At 42.0% G+C, this 21,899-nt stretch overlaps 1 protein-coding gene across 50 annotated transcripts in view; it reads left to right on the forward strand.

Annotated features, from left to right (window-relative positions):
* Window positions 1-21,899, forward strand: part of KIF1A (kinesin family member 1A) — a 142,887-nt gene that overhangs the window by 94,878 nt on the left and 26,110 nt on the right. For 31 of the 50 annotated variants that reach the window (XM_078389316.1, XM_078389318.1, XM_078389319.1 and 28 more), the window contains 10 exons: window positions 2,218-2,303; window positions 3,742-3,880; window positions 4,558-4,726; window positions 5,250-5,340; window positions 6,170-6,288; window positions 7,380-7,435; window positions 13,136-13,244; window positions 14,195-14,261; window positions 14,759-14,843; window positions 16,045-16,150. In XM_078389316.1, coding sequence (XP_078245442.1) covers window positions 2,218-2,303; window positions 3,742-3,880; window positions 4,558-4,726; window positions 5,250-5,340; window positions 6,170-6,288; window positions 7,380-7,435; window positions 13,136-13,244; window positions 14,195-14,261; window positions 14,759-14,843; window positions 16,045-16,150 — 1,027 coding nt within the window. Of the gene's footprint in view, window positions 1-2,217; window positions 2,304-3,741; window positions 3,881-4,557; window positions 4,727-5,249; window positions 5,341-6,169; window positions 6,289-7,379; window positions 7,436-13,135; window positions 13,245-14,194; window positions 14,262-14,758; window positions 14,844-16,044; window positions 16,151-20,750; window positions 20,778-21,899 lie in introns of all 50 variants that reach the window. The other 19 variants (XM_078389315.1, XM_078389317.1, XM_072995798.2 and 16 more) reach the window with 1 other exon arrangement.

Here is a 21,899-nt window from a genome sequence, read left to right on the forward strand (position 1 = left end):
TAGCCCCTCTATTCTCCCTATATCCGTTTACAGTATATACTAATTAATTCATACATATATCATAGATTTCACCCTAAACTCCTGTCTTCTTCTGGGCCCAAGAATATATTAGTCGCCAGCTTTGTTTTACATAGTCTCTTGGCTGTCCCCGTAAGTGCTTCTGATAGAGTGTCCAACTCTGCCATGTCCCATAGCTTCTTTAGCAGCTCTTCCATCGTCGGAACCTCTTCTGATGAGGCTTGGACTGTTGACTGCTCTCTCTCCCATATGTTAACATTTTAGTTAGCACTCTAGAATACAGATGGTGTTCCTACTTCAGTACTCAGTGGGCCATTCCAAGCATAATACAGTTAGCCAACGTAGTTCCCTGCAAAAACTGCTTCTGTGTGGTTAGGATTTCATGTGGCATTGAGAATGTAGTAACATTCACCATCCAGATGAACATCTTCTATGTGATAGAGACAGTCTGGACAGTAAGCAACATAAACTGCCCTCCCCTTGAATTCTCAGCTACCTACAGTAGTAGCTAGCTATTGTGATAACAACCAGAGCATACAAAGTAGACTCAATTCTTCCTTTTGATATAGACTGTTCAAGTATACTAATATGGAAGCTCCATTTCCATTGTACTTGCTCTGTATGAACTAAGCCCACCCTGTTTGTGCCTCTATTCAAGATAGGTACTTCCCATGGTTTCCATGTGGCTCCACATGATGCCATTCTAAACTTCTAAAAGCAACTATCCAGTGCTCACTTCATTGCATCTATACTCCAAGCCTACTTCAATCCACTGTTTGTCAATTTGTAAATGGCTTACCCTCGATCTTCAGGGGTCTGATCCAAGCATGAAGTGAGTTGGGCTGAGTTCTGCAGTCTGTTATTGTTTACGGGTTCTAAGCTGTAAGCAAGCTGATTCAGGCATACAATTTGGATTCAAGGATTACTGGTGTTTATCTGTGCTACCTTTTATCAAAGCCCACACCAGCATAAAATTGCTTGTACAGCTTTTACTGAATTTGTATATGATAATTTATTTCTTTGGAACAGCATCAGAAGTAACACTGTGTTTAAATAACTCTTCTGTATGCAAATAGTTTTCTGGGCTTTACCAGTGTATTTCACTGGATCCTCTCTGTGTAGATGTATAGATTGGGGATTTTAGATTTCTCTTTAAAATATTTTAAATTAAATGTTTACTTCATCTTCATAGTTTCAACATATGATGGGAAAGTGTCCAACTCCCTGCTAGAACAGAGCGGCTGCATACATTTCTTCAATGGAAGTTAAACCAAACAACTTTTCAAACAAACAACAAAGTGAAATCTCACATAAACAGTACTCATTTCCTTCAAGTACCATCGACTTTTATATGAGTCCAAATGGGGAGGGCTGAGCAACCATGATGGCAGATCATGGGATTAATTTATGATTTCTGACTCCTCACAATTTGGATCACATTAAATTTTAGCAGCGGTATTTGCCTTGCCTAAAACCCACCTAGCACATGATTCCCAATTACTTGGATGACTCAAGGCAAATTTCAGTAACCAACCTGTCCTACGTCTTACATTTCCTTTTCATGTAGTCTCTCTGGATAGATGGTCACCATGCAAAGAAGCAAAATAATCTTTGATGCATGCCAGTCTGAATGCCCCAGTTTTGCAAGGGTTGCCTGAATTTGCCTAGTCCAGTGCATTTCCTGTAGGTATCACTATACATGAAAAGAGAAGGGTCTCAGTCTGTTTTTGCCCCACTTTTCTCCTTAAAAAGGACCCAAGGTGGCTTGCACCAGTAAAAGACAATATTTAGAACTAACAAAAAGGAGTGTACAAATATTGAAAAGGATCAAACAAATACCATTCTAAGAAGCAGTAAACAAAAACACATTCCCACCAGTAAGGCACAACAATCCATTTAAAAAGTCCTCTTAGATAGCCAGTTACTGAGGGAATGTTTGCTTGAAGAGAAAGGTCGTTGCCTGCTTGCGAAAGAACAGCAAAGATGGAGCCAGACTCACCTCTAGTGGGAAGGAGTTCCAAAGTCTGGGAGGAACAACAGAGAAAACTCTACCCTGTGAAGATGATGGGACCGTGACAAAAGCCTCTCCTAATGATCTTAACACCCCAAGCAGACTCATATGGGAGACAAGTATAAGTATATTGACAGGTACAAGATTTCCCTCCATGCTGTGACCTTTTGCTGCATTCCTATTTCTAGCGGATGAAGAAGCACCAGATTATGGTTCAGGAGTGCGTCAGTCGGGAACAGCCAAAATTTCTTTTGATGATCAGCACTTTGAGAAGGTATGCTGTGAAAATCTAACACTGTTTGAACATCACCCTCGAGAGTTGGCTGAAGATTGAGCCACATTTAATTAGTTATTAATTACTCAGTTTGTTATGCAAATTTGGAGAGCACTGGAGTGTGACAAAGTAAGAGTGGAGAGCAGACAGACCACTTAGACAAGGCAAGCAGCAAAATATGGATCATAAATTGCATGCACCCCTTCAGGGGCCCAAATGTTACTCCCTAGCAGCCTATGCTGGCAACCTCCTCTTTTTTTTACTCAGAAAGCCCCTTTCTGAGCACACTTTCTGAGTACAGTGGGGCCTCGCTTGACAATGTTAATTCGTTCCAGCGAAATCGCTGTAGAGTGAAAACATCGTTAAACGAAATAAAAAACCCCATTGAAACGTATTGAAAACTGTTCAGTGTGTTCCAATGGGTTGAATACTTGCTCGCCCAGCGAAATCCTCCATACGGTGGCCATTTTCGGTGCCTGTAAACCGAGGAATCTATCCTAGAAAACAGCGGGGGGGGGCATTTTCTTCAGCCGGTGGCCATTTTGAAACCTGGCGATCAGCTGTTTGCTGATCGTCGTAAAGCAAAAATCGGTTCCCGAAGCAGGGAACCGATCATCGTTAAACGAAAAAAACCCATTTAAACCATCGTTTTACGATCGCAAAAGCGATCACAAAAACCTAATTGTACAGCGATTTCCTAGTTAAGCAAGGCACCACTGTACTCAGAAACAGCCTTTCTGGGTACTTGGGAGAAAAGTGTCCCAAGTGCAATTTTGGGTCTCTAGGAGTTACTTGGGACAATTTTGTCATATTTTCCCCTCCCTAGATGCCTTAAACCCAAGAACACCCTTCAATTCTGGTTATGAAAAAAAAGGCCTCTTCTGGTACAGGAAACATGGGGGAAATTCACCTGTATTTCCTAGAAAATGCAAGAGGCCTTTCTGAATACAAAGAAAATTTAAGGAGAATTTGGCGATGCAGGGCAGACCAGAAGTTACCGACTCCTAGTTTAGAGTGACCCTGATAATTGCAACAAAAGCTGGTGTCTCTCTTTCAAAGTCCCCTGGTCTTTTGTTTGGCATGCATCCTGATGTTTGTATGTGGCTCGAAGTACACCTGCTTACAAGTACTAACACACAAAAAGCAGAAGAGGCTGGTTTGTTTTCTGTGAAATGGAAGCAACACTAGTAACACTGAAGTCTTTTGTTGTATGGTTTTGGGGGACCGGGGTGGTCACGGATGTGTCATTTCTTCATACTATTTAGCAGTAAAACTCTGCATCAGAAACTTTATTAACTCAAAGCTCTCTTCATCTTGGATAAACTGCTTAAATGTGACACTAGTGGTTAAAAAAGAGATACAGAGGCTGCGAGAGAGAAAATCAAGAGTGCCATTCATGTCTTTGTTTTAACTTTCTTTTACCTTTGTTGCCTTGTAGTTCCAGTCTGAATCCTGTCCTGTAGTAGGAATGTCCCGCTCTGGAACTTCACAGGAAGAGCTGCGCATTGTAGAGGGACAGGGGCAAATAACTGACATAGGACCATCAGCAGATGAAGTCAACAACAACACTTGTGCAGGTGGAGGGCCTTTTTTAAATCAGAAAGGGTGAGGGGGGGATTTTAAGCATGGGGTGAAAAAGAAAAGATAAGCTCTTATCAGATCTCCCCATATAGAGCACAGAAACAGTTATTTTGCTGGTTCCTTCATATTTGCACGGCGTTGTTGAAGGTAAGGGCTGTTGACTGAAAAGATCAAGGCTTTTATACTTATCTTTCTGTCTACAAGTCATGTGTTGCTAAAGAAATAGCACTTGTATGTTTACCCCTACATTTAGTTCACTGTTTTTTTTTCCTAACATCATTCCCTCTAAAAACAAGCTTTTGTAGGGAATGCCAAAATAAATAGGGCTAAACTGAAACATTGGGGGATGGGAGTGGAGAAGAAAATATCAGCATACAAAAGTAGAAAAAATTTAAAGAAATGTCTAAGGAAGGGGGGAAGATCCCAGATAGCTCATTGAGGAGTTTTCTCAAAACTAACTCAAAACTAACTCAAAAATGTTGAGTTTTAGTTGGAAGAAAAATATATAACTGAAGTAGGAAGAATCCTAGAAAGCTCAACTGCCTGGCTGGAAAATGGAATTGTTTCTTTCATTATTGTGTGTGTCATATACAATTTGAAAGGGATAGGCAACTTAGGGTCTTTATACCAGTGACAAGGTGTTGCTTAAAGAGGTTCTGCCCTCTTTGTGCAGCCACCCCAGAAGATCTTCTCCTGGACACTTCAGAGAAGTCTGCAGTGGATGGCCCTCTAGAGACAGCCCTGGAGCATTTGAAGTTGGGCAGCATCTTCACTTTCAGAGTGACTGTTCTTCAGGCCTCCAGTATCTCCGCAGAATACGCAGACATCTTCTGCCAGTTTAAGTAAGATTTCCTAATGCCTTTTGCCATTTATGTGCTTGAAATAAACTGAGAAGATGTAACCACTCCTTCCTTTACAGTCTACTAGCTGTTCTGCCCTTTCCAGATGTGAGATCCAGACTGACAGGTGAAAGCTAGAGAAACCCCAGTAGACTAGCAAATCCAAATTACATTTTTGTGTGCATATATAATAATTACATGCCACCAAGTCAAACCTTTCTAGGGTTTCCTAGAAGTACTCGGAAGTGGTTTACTGGTTCTTTCATCTGGGGTGCCCTGGGGCTGTGCCACTGGCCCATAGCTACACAGGCTGCCTCTTATTCTGGAGGCACAGTGAGGAATCAAATTCCCAGTCTCTGGCTCCTCAGCAAGATAACGAATTCACTCAGCTATCCAACCAGCATATATGCATATATACACACATTATTAAATAATATGATCCATAATATGTAAATAGATCCTCATGAGACAAATATACTTAATATATTATTATCAATTCAAATATCAATAATGGGTTTGTTTCCAGCTTTATCCATCGCCACGATGAAGCCTTCTCTACAGAGCCCTTGAAGAACACTGGACGAGGCCCACCTCTTGGCTTCTATCACGTTCAAAATGTAAGTATAACTTCCAGTGCTGCTTCCTTTTCACAATGTATGCGTAACCTGCATCCAAGATAGACAGATCTCGTGATACAGGGCAGGTTTGTGATTGCTATAAAGATGGTACCAATGGCAATATTTTTTTTAAAAAAATTCATACAGTGATACATGCAGCTCTCCAAATAATAATTATTGTTCTAGATTCAGGGTTCCATCTTTACAGCATACCGTCATGATAAACAGCTTCTAGAGATCTGGAGGTAACAGGCTGCCTGCTATGGATCTTGGAGAGCTCCTTCTGCAACTCCATCCTAATTTTGTTTCTCGTGAAATTGTGGGGTTTTTTCAACTGAAAATGTGTCCCCCCACTCCCTAGTGACCTGGGGGGGCACATGAAGCCCATTGGCTTGGGGTAGGATACATGGAAAGGGAGAATTTAGTTTGTTTGGCACAAAAGTAGCCTTGACTGCTAAGAGAAATTGCTTATTTTATCAGTGTGATTTATTAACATTTTGAAATTTTCATTTATAGCATTTTTATGATGCTTTATATTTTTAAAAAATCTCAAAGTGTATAATATAAAACAAATAGCTCAAAACAATAAAAACAATAAAATGCATTAAAACTGTTTGTTAAAAACCAGGAGTAACTGAGTGAACAGCTAAGATTTAAACTGACAACAGAAACAACCAACATCAGGAATCCACAATGATTTCAACAATCAAATAATTAATTATCTCACCTAGAGAGGGAAGAATGTAACAGTCCCATTAAAAACCATGCATATAAGTTACGTGTCCTATGTCAGATAAATGTTCTTCTTCCTTTCTGTCCTGTGTCTCAGATTGCTGTGGAAGTCACCAAATCTTTCATTGAATATATTAAAAGCCAGCCAATTGTCTTTGAGGTATTTGGACACTATCAGCAGCATCCTTTCCCCCCTCTCTGCAAGGATGTCCTCAGGTAAGAGTCATCTTCCTGATAATTGGCAATGCCAAAAAATTGGTGGGCGGGTGAAGCAACTTCTTCATATCCCATAGGCCCATGTTTAAGTCCCACTCTTTGACTAAGTATGATCTTTTGTTACTAAGGATGGAGCTTTTGGGGAAAACAAACTCCCAGCCTCATAATTTGGCAGAAACCTTGAGGATGAATTATTGGACTAGGAGCTATTAAAATGGTAGGAGACAGAGCAGCCAGAGTGTGTGTGGAGGCACCCTCCATTGGAACATATTCTGCTGTGCACCATTCTGAGTATCAGGGAATTATTATGACTCACAAATGTGCCCGGGGTGCTTTTCAGAGCACATAAAGAGGTGGTATTGGAACCTTATGTAGGTAGGAGAGCTGCTCTACCTCCTGCTGTTTTGGTGGCTCACAGTTCCATCATTCAGCTCTGTGTGTATATGTGTGTGTGTGTGTGTGTGTGTGTGTGTGTGTGTGTGTGTGTGTGTGTGTGTGTGTGTTATTTATTTATTTATTTATTTGGCTTATATACCACCCCATAGTGCTTAGAGCGCTTTCTGGTTGAGTACTCATTTTACTGATCTTGGAAGGATGGAAGGCTCAGTCAACCATGAGCCAGCTACCTGAGCCCATCAGGGTCAAATTCAGGTCATGAGCAGAGGCTTGGCTACAGTACTGCAGTTTTAACTACTGCACCACAGGGCAGGGTTCCCACTGAATTAAGGGTCTGAGAGTTCATTTTTCCAGAAGTTCTATCCCTGTTTGCTACAATTGCTTGAAGAAACCGATTTATTTGGCCTATACAGATTATCTGTTGTTTCAATTATTTTATTATGACAAACAGATCAGACAAAAACCAGTAACAGAACGATGCAACAATAGGAATTACTAAATACAATTAAATATATGTTGTGTTTGATTAACTCTTAAAAATAGAAATTTCATAAGATAATCATTATGAATATATAATATATATGATGAATATACTTATAATGAATATAATTATGAATATATTATATATATAATGGTACCATCTGCTGTTTATTCTCAACATGCCCTCTTTCTAAAATTGTTCCTTGTCTCTGCAGCCCCTTAAGACCATCCCGGCGTCATTTCCCACGGGTCATGCCATTATCTAAGCCAGGTAGGAGAAAGATTGCTTTTCATTTTGCGTAAGTATTAGTGGAAATGTAGGAGAGCAGAAGTTGAGCAGAAGATGCTAGCCTCCACAAAACTAGTTTCTATTTGTTTGGGGAGGAGATGAAATTACAGCAGACCTGGGCAAAGTGCAGCCCGAGGGCCACATACGGCCCGTGAGCCACTCCTGTCCGGCCCGCCGGTCATCGCTCCAGTCTGGTGTTCAAGCACTTGTTCAAGCCCAAGACAGACTGGATTTCTCTCACTGAACATCAAAACCATTTATAGCTTTTTGTCTAAAGTTGATCAGTTGCTTATTTTTAACATACCACAAAAAACCTCTTTAGTATTTGTGAAGATTAGCAAGTTTAAAATAAAAACAATCATAACATCACTGTTTCACTTTATTTTTAATTAAAGTTGGTTCGGGCCCCGAACATAGTTCAGATTTTTTCATGTGGCCCCCTATAGAACTTAATTGCTCACCCCTGAATTACAGTTTGCACACAGTGAGTGAAATCCTATTGCTTAGTATAGTAAAATCACAACTAGAGTAGGTCCTGTTGAGTCAGAAAGGATTTGGTAGTTGACTCCTCCATAAGTTCCATTGATTCAATAGGCTTACTCTACTTGTGACTTAATATACTAAGAAACGGGATTCAGCCATTATATTATAAAATCACAACTGGAATAGATATATAATATAAAATAAGCAGGATAAACTGTTAATTTAGAGGAGTATTATAGCTAGCTACCATGAACTAAGAAGAGCCTGTGTAAAAAGTGTCTGTTGTCCAGGCAGAAATTGAGTTTTATGGGTGTCATGTAACTTATTTGTTCCAGCATTATAAAGTTTTAATGTTAGTTAATTTGATGTCCTCTACTATTTTTAGTTCTTTGATTTATTCATGTTATTGCCTTATTGTGTTGCATTTGAGGCACATTTCAGTCTTTTCATGACTCTTGTATGCACGTATCCTAGTCCTTAAACCATGCCAAAAGCATAGTTCAAGATGGCTAACAACAATAAAAAAACAGATTACAAATAAATCTTGAAATGTAGTATAAGTTAAAACACATCTCACGTTTCTGTAACAAATTCCTGGCTTTTTCATCTGATGTTATGATACCTGTTCTGGCAGTATATTATTGATTTCCTAGCATCAGGTCACAATATAAAATTGCAGTGGTTCTACAAGCTTAGTTCCACCCCTTAATTTGACATGAGGTCAGCGGCTAGAATGATGTCTCGGGAGAACTTGCTGAATGGTGCTCATAACATCATGAATGGGCATGCTGTATATTACCTATTTTGTTTCTCTTGTTGTCTTATATTTAAAGCATTTTAATCCCTCTCTTCCCTTGCAAGAGCACCCCAAGGGGATGAGAGCAATAACAATAAAACAATCCCTACCTCGGATTTACAATGGAGAAAACACAAGGGCAGGACAAAACTAAGATGTAGAACTGAGAGGAAAAGAGGCAGGGCAGTTCTGCAGATTGTAGCCCTTCAGTTGACCAGCTGGATTGAATAGCATAGGCATCCTTCAGTCTCGAGAGACTATGGTAACATGCTCTGAATCGAGGAGTGTCCTCTCCAGAGCATGAAGCCCGGGTAAGGTAATATGGAGGATAGGCTGTTACCCAAGCAGCAAATCCGCCCTCTCCACATTGCTGAAATGGTCCAATGGAAAGGCAAGAGCCAGTACAACTGGTTCCAGCAACATCGCAGGAGTTGACAGAATGACACGAACTGCCTTCAGGACTCCAGCTCCGGATTTTGCCTCTAGGTTAACTCCTGAAGCCTTTTCCATCAGTGGATATAACCACAAGGCAGTGGAGGTTTGAAATCAGAGTTTTCCTTCTCCTAGACAGGCTGCCTTCCATGGCTGATGAGCCCCACCTACCCGGCCTGCTCTTTAATAGTGCGGAAGTATGATCCGACCCTTAAACTTTCCTGCCTCCCAAGTGTATGCAAATTTAATTGGCTTTCCTATTTACCATATTAGGGCCAGAGATAGAATCAGAGAATTTGAGAATCTCAAATCCCGGGACACGCTCATTTAAAGCAGAAAGCCTTACCCCCTAGGCCCCACCCCATGCGGTGGGGGAGACCAAAAGAAAGCCCAGGAAAAAAAAACCTTCTCCTTCCTGTAAGAGCATCAGTTAGCCTGTCCAATATATCTACACAGCAGGTAAGAAAATTAGCCCTATTCAAACATTATGGTACAACGCACTATGAACATACTTAAGACGGGGGATGCAACCCCACCCCTTATGTACTGCATTCATCAAAAGTCACCGCATGAAGAGCAGAACAGTGCTTCTCACATGTAGGCTCAAGGGTGAGTGATGCTGGGATAGACAGTCCAAAGACATATGAAGGACTACATCATCATCATCATCACCTTCATCTTAGAACTGCAGATCTGGAAAGGACCCTAGTGGATCAAGTCCTGCCCCTGTTTAGGAGACACAGTGGGAAACTGAAATTCCAGCCTCTGGGCCATCAGTGCGACTCAAGAGATGCTGGATTGAAACAGTCTGGGGAAAGAAGGAAGCACATGCAGCTGCCATATAGAGAGGCAAGTGCATGTGCTTCCTCCCTCTCTCTTATGAAAAAGGAAGAGCCTGGAGGGATGGCATAGCATGAGAGCATGTGCTTTCCCCATGTTCTCATGCTATGCCATCCCTCCAGGCTCTTCCTTTTTATAATCACGTAAGTGGCACTGCCAGTTCTCAGTCTTCCACTGTTGGGGTAGGCAGGCATTGATATCAGTTGATTCTCCTTCTGCATGTCAAATGGCTAACAAGGCTAACTGGGGAGGAAGGAACCTTTATGCTTTAGGGTGCTTGTAGATGGAAGGCTCCTTGGGCTGCTACCTGCAAGGCATTTTGTAGCTAGTCTGTTTTTCCCTCCTTAATGAATTTTTTTATGGTAAGAAAAATGAAATAATAAGTGGTGGGAAAGCGTAGGAGGGTTACAAGCAGAAGGTGATGTCATCGCTGCATTTCCCTCTTCTGTAAAATTCCAAGAATGAGACAGCACAGCTGCACAATAGAAGCCACAGCCTCACTCAAAGAATCCTTAGTTGTAAAAGCTGTCTCTCATGAAGCAAGTGGGATATTCTTGTCAAAGTCTATTAGTCAGTGATAAAGCGAGTTAGCAGACAGCCTGCGCAAGTTCATAAAAGCAGTTACTGGAGCAAAGAACTTAATTTGTGTCTATCCACTGCAGTTTCCTCTGCAACACCTTGGATCACCACTTGTTATGCTAAGAGCCTATTTGACCATTTTCTTTTGAATGCACACCATGTTGTATATTTGGCTAGTATTTAACATTTAAAGACTATAAGAGGAGGCCAGTATTCGTTGCCACCAGATAAACTGCTTGTATCTTTCATGTAGGTGGCTGGATAGCTCAGTGAGATAGGTATCATCATCATCATCATCATCATCATAGCACTGCAGTGCTTGAAGGGACCCTGTAGATCATCACGTCGAGCCCCTTTCAAGGAGGCACAGTGGGGAATTGAACTCCCAACTTCTGATTCCGCAGCCAGAGACCTAAACCACTGAGCTATCCCAGCAGTTCTATCTAACTGTAGAGTCAGAGGTTATTTATTTATTCACTTATTATTATCTTCAGGAGAAGAGCTAGCCTAAGTAGCCTTTGGGCAAGCTCAGAAGAATGAAATGGTGAACCACCTTTGAGCACTCCTAAAACACCCTGGAAGGGTCTCCATAAGTTAGAACTGACTTTATGGCATGCAGTTATTATTAATATTGATCATGTATCCTTTGGTCATCTAGAACTGTTTAATTTTGTCTTGTAGTCTTTTTGTCTCTCTGTGTCACATTTGAAGAACACAAGGAAGCTCTTCAAAAGGTTAAGGGCCTGGTACCCAGTGTGCTTGCTGGCCAACTCTTAGAAACATTCTCTGGCCGTATGTTGTCGGCAGCCAGCACAGCCTCCTCCTTCTTCATAAGAGACAGGGAGGAACCCAAACCTGCAGCATCTTCATCGTTTGTGAACTGTGTTGTGAGAAAGGTTCAAAAACCTGGTTGGTCCTTGAATAAAAGCTGTGGGTTCTTGCCTTGGAAAGTTCCTGGCAATTGCAGGACTCAGGGGACAGAAATGGGACATCATCTAAAACTAGATTACTTTGCTTGCTGTCACCAAATTCAGTTTGAGTAAAAGCTGGAATAAATCCTAAATACAGTCAATGGCTCTGATCCCTGAGTCCAGGGGACATTCTACTTTGCTGTGTCTGATGATCTCTCCGAGTTTTCCTGCTACCTCCTTCTGCTCTTTTCTATTCTTCTCCTCTCATCTTCTGTTGGCCATCAGTGTGACTAAAGGGATACAATAAACAGATTTTGCAGAGGAGGAAGGGGCATCCTACTTGAGAAATCTGGGGATTAATTTCTAGAGTATAAAACTCTAAAACATCTCCTTAGAGTGCCTTAAAATTTAGGCATGGAAAATTGCTCTCAGCAATTGCAAGTCAGTTGGCCACAATCGTTTTCCAGACTTAGAAATGTTCTGGGGAATCTAATTGATTGATTTTAAGTGATTAAGAAATGTAATTTGTCAGCTGGAAGTGCTAATCAATGTGTAACATTATTACACTTCAAAATATTATTGAAAATTTCTTGAAAATGAACTGAAACAAGTTAAAGTAATAAAAAATGGTAAAATATTGGAGTTTGCCTTTTTTACAATAATATATTTTAAATTTGTTGCTGAAGATGTTAACAATATACTATCTAATTAATTATTTCTGAGACACACATTTTAAAAATATCCATTCCAGGAGTAATGTCCTGCTACCATATTAATATTCATTCATACAGTCATGGATTAAATACAAGAAATGACCCTTCTTTGCAGGCATTAATAACACTATGAGAAATATTAATAATTTCCCCCTTCTTTGTGTGTCTTGCGTCTTTCGTGCAAACTGTCTGTGGCCAGTTTTTGTTGTTTATCATTAAGACAACATTGCTGCTAATGTAACTGTCAGTAAAGAAATATGGTCTACTAAAAAGATAGCGGTTGTATGTGGTTGTGTATATTCCCATATAGCACTATCCATCTTGCTGTTTATTCAAAACCTTATTTGCATCTGAGTCCACAGATATTACTAGATCTTAACACTGATTCTTTCCATCTTTTAAAATTTAACCATGCACTACATTAAATGTATAGCATGTAACAAAATATTTTTTTCCACCTGGTTGTTGATCTGTGGAGACACCACCTGGATTGGGCCAGATGGGAGATAGATATGCCTTCCTTTCCAGACTGTTTTTAAATACCCTAATAGTGTGAGACCTAGAAAAGAAAGAAGAAAGAAATCTTACTAGTAATTTATTGGTATCATTAGATTCCTTTCCTGTTTTAAGAAGTGGATTTACTTAACTAAACCTGACTAAGAGAGAATTTTTAACCCCAGTTGTGCAAGGTGGATGCATTCTAAATTGGCCCCTGCATGTTTATGCTGAAGCAAAAGAGAGATATCTTTTTTGTTAGATGCTATGTTTCCAATGTATTTGCTAACTGGACCCAAAAAAAGTACTGCTGATGAATCTGGTCTTCCTGTTCTTTCCTGTGTGATGCAGTGAAATGGAATTAAAATCTGAGGTAATCAGGTGTGTTTGCCCATTTTCTTTGGCCTATAATCAGAGTTTCTCTTCTTTTTAGTGCCTGCAACAAAACTGAGTGCCATGACCAGGCCCAGTGCTGGCCCCTGCCAGTGCAAGTATGATCTGATGGTCTTCTTTGAGATCTGTGAACTGGAGGCCAACGGCGAGTAAGTGGCCATCTTTTGCTTTAGGGTTGATGGGTTGGGATTTCTTTTCTAAGAGCCCAAGTTTTATGGCATTTGGGTGGCCAAAGTGTTTTCACTGTACCTTAGCACACATTGCTTGAGGAGAGCCTTCTGAGGACATTCTGAACCCTTTAGGACAGATGCCATCTTACTGAAAGCTGAACTGAATTGTGATCGCAAAATGATGTTTCAGTGGGGAAAATCCGCTTCACAACGATCGGTTCTCTGCTTCGGGAACCGATTTTTTGCTTCCCGACGATCAAAAACAGCAGGTTGTCGGGTTTTCAAAATGGCCGCCCACTGTTTTCCGGACCTATTTCCGGAAGACAGCGATCGAAAATGGCTTCCCCTATGGAGGATCTTCGCTGGACGATGAGGTATTTCGCCCATTGGAATGCATTGAACTGGTTTTCAATGCATTTCAATGGTTTTTTCTTTCACTTGACGACGATATCGCTTAACAGCAATTTTAATGGAACGGATTAACGTTGTCAAGCGGGGCACCACTGTACTGTTGATGAACAGGTAAAACTGTACTGAGTCAGACTGTTTTTCCATTCAATATTGTCTGCACTGACTGAAGCAGGATTTCAGCCAGAGTAAATGACAAATGTTATAACAGAATTTTTGAAAATGTGTAACTGTCCTTTTTATAAAAGTTGGGTTGGTTGGTTGGTTGGTTGGTTGGTTGGTTGGTTGGTTGGTTGGTTGGTTGGTTGGTTGGTTGGTTGGTTGGTTGGTTGGTTGGTTGGTTGGTTGGTTGGTTGGTTGGTTGGTTGGTAGGTTGGTATTGTGATGAGATTCAGGTTCTTTGATTGGTGGGACATAAGATTCAGAAGGTTCAGTGTTAGCAGCATAGGTGGAGGCTGCAAAGAATGGAGTTCATTGTGGGTATTTTGTATCTTGTCTCTCACGGACATTGTCCTTCCTAGCTACATCCCTGCTGTTGTGGATCACCGAGGAGGAATGCCCTGCCATGGAACATTCCTACTGCACCAGGTATTTTCTGCCCTTTGATATTGGTTGTCTCTGCCATCTCCTCAGTAATGATCTGATCACGTTCTGGGAGGTTTGATATTTACCCCCACACTTGCCATGGGGGATGGAGGATAGCAAGGACATTCCCATAAGAAGACAAGCCACTCCTCATGACATCGCTTTTCATGCTGAAAAGGAGGGGGATTCTGCTGAGCTCTTTGAAGATAACCCTTTCAAAAGGATCCAGTTGGCAGGCCAACTACATTTTTCCTCCTGTGCTGGCAAAATAATTGCTCAGGTCATGTATGCAATGTTGATTGTACTGCAGTTCAGCCCTTTTAAGAAGCCATCTGAAAGAGGCAGTCTGTCATGGGTTCCGTTTCTTTCCCTGTCTTTTGGCTGTAGTTTCCCCCTCTTCATTGATCCCTCCTTCCTCAAAGACCAGTTTCCTCAGTTCTATCCATAGATCTAACCTTTTAATCACTACCTCCTTTCTCTTTGGGTATGATGTCTGGTAGGGTATCCAGAGGAGGATCACGGTCACCTTGGTGCATGAGACAGGTAGCCACATCCGCTGGAAGGAAGTGCGGGAGTTGGTTGTGGGTAAGCATAGTTTATCTCTGCTCCTTCTACTGTCTCTTAACTGATATTGAAGCCAAGCAGTGGTCTAAACTGAGCAGTTCCACACTCTTAAATTATCAACTTCAGAGAGACTGCTGGATACAGATGATTCATAACAAAAGTCAAAAACAGGAGGAGAAGGCCCTGGGTGATGCAGGCCACAGAACATTTTTATTGGCACTAGTTGTAGGAGCATCATGTTCATTGCCAGTTGAGGTAGACAAAGCCTGCAATGTGCAGTACAGTACAATGAAAGCTAGCCTGAACTGGCTCTCCTCTGTAGTGAATGGCTGCTGTAACTATTAAAACCTCAGGGTTTAGTCTGTGTCAAAGGGATTTTCTCTATGAAGTGATCAAATTATAGTGATGCACAATGCTGGCTACATATTTTTTGTTACACGGGAAGCTATATAGTGGCAAAATCTCAGCAAAATGCCCATCTCTGTAGTCTCGAGTTGGCAGAAGATGATGAATTTGAAGGCCGCATCCTGCCTTTGAGCATTGCTTCCGTTTGGAGCACATATGGGAAATCCATTCACTATGAACCACAAACAGTCCTTGAAGACCTTCAATGTGTCTCATGCCTGTGCCTACCAGTGCTGAATGCCCAGTTGACCGCCCAATTCAAACCTCTGGCATGGAATGTGATTACCACTGGAAGGTGATAAACAAGATTGATTATTTCCATATGCTTCCCTTGCCCTCATAATGATGTTCCACCCAGCCTAACAAATAACTGTTTGGCAGGCTACGTAAAATGAGGAGGGAAGCACATGGAGAGAGTCATCCCTTCATTCCCCCTATCTTGCCCATTTAAATCCTAAATTCAAAGTATCTGGGGATAATTTAGTCTTAACAGAAAAACTTAAGAGTCATTGCTGTTAATAAATCATTAATGTTCCTCCCTTATATATATGTGAGCTGTTCCTCGCTTGTTTATAAATGCACTGCCTGCATTTTTGAAATTCCCAGGGAGAAGGGGGCTAGCTATGGGGACTGTCAGGGTAGGTACATGCATTTCCAAATCTATCACTATGCCACAGATCCAATCCAACCCTGCATGCATCCTTCAAGAGCAAAGGGTGGGGGCACCTTTTTTTGTTTAAAGACTAAGATACAGATCTGTTTTGATTTCCTGAAGGCAAAGGCAAAATAAGTGTTCTATGTTCTCTTCCATTTGCAGGTCGGATTCGGAACACCCCGGAAGGAGATGACTCTCTCATTGACCCCAACATCCTCTCTCTGAACATTCTGTCATCAGGATATATCCGTCCTTCCCAGGATGATCGGTGGGTCACATTTTCCCAGCATGCTCTGCTCTTCAAATGTGAGGCAAACATGGTCTCCCTGTATGTCTCGGAGAGTCCATGTGCATATGTGTTGAGAGACGTATTTCTCCTAAAGTCCCACTCCTTTACTGCAGCACAGCCAATGCATGATGCAGCTACCCAGATATCTAGATGAAAGTGCGCAAGCAGCAGAGAGAAAGCCAGCAACACCCAAAATCTATTCCTCTGCTGAGTAGGGATTTGGTTGCTGACATTCTGGAGTCAGAAACCTAAGTTTCCTTACGTTTGCCAAAGCTTGGCCTTCAATATCCACCACCTTGCCACAGAATATCCAGGAGCTCTTAATCATTTTTAGACCAATTTATTTCATGTCAGACTATTTGTCCAACTAGCCCAGTACTATCAGATCTCAATTGCAGCACCTTTCCAGGATCTGAGACTTAGGCCTCCTGAACCATCTACTTCCTGAGTCTTTTAATTAGAAATGTCAAAGGTTGAACCCAGAACCTTCTGCATGGAAAGGAAGTGCCTGACCACTGAGGGATGGCCTCCACCCATTGTCCCCTTACCCCAAAATAATCACACGAGACCAAGCATGTGGGTTAAACACGGGTGACACTTTATTCCAGTTTATTCAGATTTCATCATTGCTGCCAATCCTTTGGCAAAGGGGGCTCCTGCTGTAGTGCAGATTCAGGCTTCCTTCTTGGGTTCCAAAATGACCCTTCAAACAGCCAATGCGCTAAAACCCTGATCTCAGTTATCCCCTTCTTACAGACAGCGGGATAACTGCCGGCCCAAATTTGACCACCCTGGACCTGTGCCACTTTCTCTGTGCCGACTGAGGGTCCGGGTGTGTCCCCAGCGCATCTTTCCCCCCAAGGACTGTAATCACTCAATCCACAGTGCTGGGAGTTCAGCTGAGCTATAATTACCTGCCATTACCATTAAACATCCCTGTCCCAATACCTGTTTAATCTGCACTACCCGCCAGGGTGACCAACTTTTTCCACCCTTAAAGAGGCCAGTTTGGATAGGCAAAAAATCCCCGCCTCCACGGGTCAGTCGGGAGACAGGTCAAAAAATCCTATCCGGCCCCAAAGGTGATCAGCTAATCTCACACTAGAATCTAGGGAGGACGGGTGGGATGCCAAAAACCAAGGAGGAAGTCACGAGGGCCTTATATGCCCTTGCCGTTCGCCCCTCCTCCAAGGCTGCTCTCGCAAGACAGCCACCTCATGGTCTCGCATGCCATCTGGGGAACTGGGGCAAAGGCCTGCCTCATTGCTCAAGCCTTGGCTCAGCCATGGCGTCATCATATGCACTGGGATTATAAGATTTGTCTTTGAGCCACTGGTGGCTTCTGATTGGAGCAGCAGGAGAGGCGTTCCCTGCTGCTCAGATCACAAAAAGCAATCATCAGCCACTTCAAGGTGAGAATCTTCCCACCCCAAACTACCAGTAGCCCATGCTTTGGGGTGGTATGTCTCTGCTTGTACTGTAACAATAATCACACTGTTGCATTGCAATAACTGTTCCAACATTGGTCTGTCATATAATATAAGACCTCCTAAGACATGCTGGTAACCTTGCTTAGCTCTCTGAGTTGGCCCAACATCATGTTCCACTGCAGCAGCATAACAGTATCTGACAAACTGATCTGCTTTGCAGAGATGGCTTGCCATGCATGATAAGAAATATCATAGCTCCCAGGTTTAGCACTGCAAGATGACTGACTGAACAGCCCCTGACCTACCCTCCCACTAATCGAGTTGTCGCTGCAGGGGGTGTCTAAGAAGCCGACCGTTGCTCCTTTTTGTGCAGTAAAGGCTGCTACTCTCGGAGCGTGGAGAGGGGTGAAGACAGAACAGGACTGCTAAGAATTTGCACCAGCTGCTTGGAGATCTTTCTAGACTCCTTGGGGCTTGAATGGCCATGCAAGCATGAAAGATGTAATCACTGGGAAGGTGAATCCAGGAGACGGTGATGCATGGCGACATTGTAATTGATAATACAAAGGAAGGAAATTCATATCACGGATGGGATAATAATGCCACTTTGTTAGGAGAGCAGCGGAGAGACAACATGGCTTCCAATCCAGGCTAGCATTCTCTTTTTTCCTATTACTGGATCACCCCCAGGGTTTCCTTCAGTATCCATTTCCATTCAGAAATCTAACAAACGTCATTTATCCAGATCTCTAGCCAATCTGACGTGTTGCCAAGGTCATATAGTAAACTGGGAAACAATGCTGAGATGGGAAGCAATGAGTTTGTGGATGAGACACAGGGTTGGTATGTATTGGGCAAAAAGCAGAGGCTGATGAAGGAACACTGGAAGATTAATTGCCTAAGGTGAGTCATGATAGAGCAGTGGCTGTTACTAGAATTGAGTCCAAAGGAGATTTTTCTGTTGCAGATTAGCAAGCAGTTAGACTTTTTTTTCCACAGACAGACAGAAAGTCTGCATGAAAACACAGCCAGACAGTTGCTGTATAGCAGTGCCACTGCATTTACCGACATCAGCCAAAGGCCCCTGATGTGGATTTCAGTGGGACATGTGTGATCTATATAATCACATATGCCCACTCAGTCCACATCAGCTGTAGCAAGCCTAGAAATAAAACAAGAACAACTTCATAGAGAAGGTATCTGCTGCAATCACCGTTGTTTGAAGCTAACGTTCCTAGTTCTTTGTAACATCTGCTGTTTCTCTTATACTAACCTTGCTAAAATGTTTGCTAACAGGGATATGCACAGCAAGACTTTTGTTTGCAGGTGTTCTGACTTGCCATTCATCTGAAAAATCTCTGTGATAATTCAATAAAGCTAATATTTGCAAGTACCCATATAATAGACTGGTGGCTCTTGCCCTGTGAGGTGAAAAGCAAACCCTTCTGGGCACACAATCCTATTAAACAAGGCTCACTCCAGTCCCAATTACTGGATGAAACTTCCTTTCACAACCTGGTACCCTCTAGAACGTGGTGAACTGCAGCCTGCCTCATTCTAGATGGTGGGGCTATTGCCTGTATTTGGCAGGGTTGATGGTGTGGGTAGTCTGGAGGGTACCATGTTGAAGAGTCTTTTCTACTTACAAATGTGGTCTTGCTGCTGTGTTCTCAAGAAAACTCCTCAGTTCTTTTTAAGCTAGCAAGCACAGTATTTCAAGGTTGGTTCAGCACAGGTTTATTTGCTTATTATTTAAATAAATAAATAAAAATTAAACCTGCATTTTAAACCATAAAACACCAAGAATAGTTAAAAAGAGAGAGAGAGAGAGAGAGAGAGAGAATCTTTCCACGCGCATTAAGCCATCTGCTGAAGATATGAGAGAGCAGTAGGAACAGGATGTGCAACGAGGTTCATATTTGTTTTTTTCCTCTTCATGTCAATGCATAGCTTCCTGCATAGATGACAAACTGAGGTGTTGGCTGTCACTTCTCCATTGTCAGATAGGATAGTCAGATTTGACTGCAGGAGGAGAAGAAGGGGAAGGGGAAGATCGGCTAGAACAACTGAGGAAGACCATAGAAGTTTTCTGATTCCCCATTCTTCCAGTTTGCATGGGCTTTAGAAGCTTATTTAAGATCTTGATGTTTCTGGAATGAGAAGAGCTTACATGTGGGAATGTGCAAAACCTACCCTGCAAACCTGCTGCTTTGGCCTCAAGCTTCGCTATTGCTATTTCCCCCCAAAATTCAGCAACCATCTCATCAGATCTTCATCCCAAGGGAAATGCAGATTGGTTTAATCTTGTACAAGCAAGAACGGCCGCTCAAGCATTCCTTACTGTGAAGGCTCCCATGAAATTGTACCAGTAGCACATGGCCATTACCCAGTAGTAAACGATGTCTCAGATGGGACAGAGTGGTCTCATTGACTAAGCTCTTCTAAAGTCTGTTGGTCTGTTCCAAGCACCAGAGTTAAAATAAGCCAGGCTGACGTCTTAGTCTGAGAACAATGCTTCGGTATGGAGAGGATTTCTTTGACATTCCACATTTTTTTTCCAACCTACATTTGAACCGATAAGCAAGTTTAAACATGTTTATGAGTAATCTGGCTTTTCTCACCATACTACTCATAAACATGTTCAAATGCACCCATAAATGCAAACATAGGTTGCAGGAAAACAATATGACATGTCATTGAAATCTTCCCCCTAGTCGGAGTGGCATGTGTGGCCTTGGCTTATTTTGTCTTCACAAGATCCCCGCGAAGCAAGTTAAGCTTGCTTTTAAAAATAGTGATATGCTTATTTAATGAATGTCATTGACTAGGCAAAGATTTTAATATAATTTCCCTCAATCCAGAGCAATTTATTCCCTCCATCCCCAGCACCACACTGATTTTCAGTGTTGGGCTGCTCACTCTGTCACTGACATGGTTGTGCCCTTCCTTACCTGAGTGATATGGAAGTTCAGCAGCTTTCTGCTGCAGCTTTGTGTGGCATCTCGGTGGCCAGAGAGGAGCTGTTTGCCAGCTTAGGCTTTTGAAAAGCTGTGCTATGAAACTGCTGCCACTGCTGCTGCTGCTGTTTCCCCCCCCCTCCCGCCGCATTTGGACCCACACTAACCATGTGATTGTTTGTGTTTTTGCAGGCAGTTTCTTGATTCGGATATGCCTAGGTATTATTTGTTCCCCTCCCTATTTATTTTCTTTTACTTCCTTCCTGGTACACCTTCAACCCCTACCCATGTCAGCATTGCAGTCATCAATGCTACAGACTGAACTACCCACTACCTACCCAAATACACTAGCTTTCTTCTCTTTCTCTTCTGCACCATTGGGCTTCCGTTGTGTTTCTTGGGCTTTTCTATTTGATTTCTTTCCTTTTAAAGAGCAATTTTCTCTTTTATTTTTCCCTATCAAGTATTCTCTTTCATAAACGTTGTTGTTTTTCTTTTCCTTCTTCTATTTTATTTTATTTGGCTGGGTTTTTTTTTCTCTTCAGTTTTGCTGCTGTTGAAATTTCTTCTGCTATCCGCCCAAAACATGCTGGCCACTTTTTCTTGTCCATGCTAAAACCTCATCACCTGCTCCCAGCACTGGCACAAAGGCGGTTTGGAAAGCTGTGGGCTAATGCAAACTGCATGACAGGATGGGCTGAATGTGATCTGCAGTGGTCTGAGGAAGTATAGTTTTTTTTAAAAAGCCAGTTATGTCAAAAATGAACATGGAAGGGCTTGGTTTGTAATAGACTTTATAGGAGGGAGCCTTTTTCTGATAACAGCTTCTTTGAACTTAGTAGCAGAGCATGACCACAGTCAAGGGCAGTTTGTGGTTGTAGTAGGAGCTGCCTCACCCCAAAGTGGACCTGCTCAGACTACACATCTCTAGTAGTCATGATCTAATCTAATCAAAGGAAGTTCCACAAAACCAAGTATCTAATAGATTGCAGGCTTTGAACAGTGAGAACAGTTAACCATTAGAATCGAACAGTGAGAACAGTTAACCATTAGAATCACTTCCAAATGAGACAATTGCTAGATTTTTTATTTTAATTTTTCATATAACTTGAGAACTATAGTTAAGGAGGAAAGCTGAACTTTCGGGTGCAACAACTGGCTAGGATTTGTTCAGTTGCATCACTGAGGCAATCAGATTATTCTCCCACTCTCCCCTTCTCATGGTGGAATAGCTTCCATATTGCCTAGCCACCTATGTGAGAAAATGGTGCTAAAGGCAGGAAGGGTTAGTGGCCTATGCTTCAGCGCTACAGACCTGTTTCCGATTCCACTCCATTGCCA

Source organism: Pogona vitticeps, chromosome 3 (assembly GCF_051106095.1).
Source record: "Pogona vitticeps strain Pit_001003342236 chromosome 3, PviZW2.1, whole genome shotgun sequence".
In the NCBI taxonomy this organism is placed as follows: Eukaryota; Metazoa; Chordata; class Lepidosauria; order Squamata; family Agamidae; genus Pogona; species Pogona vitticeps.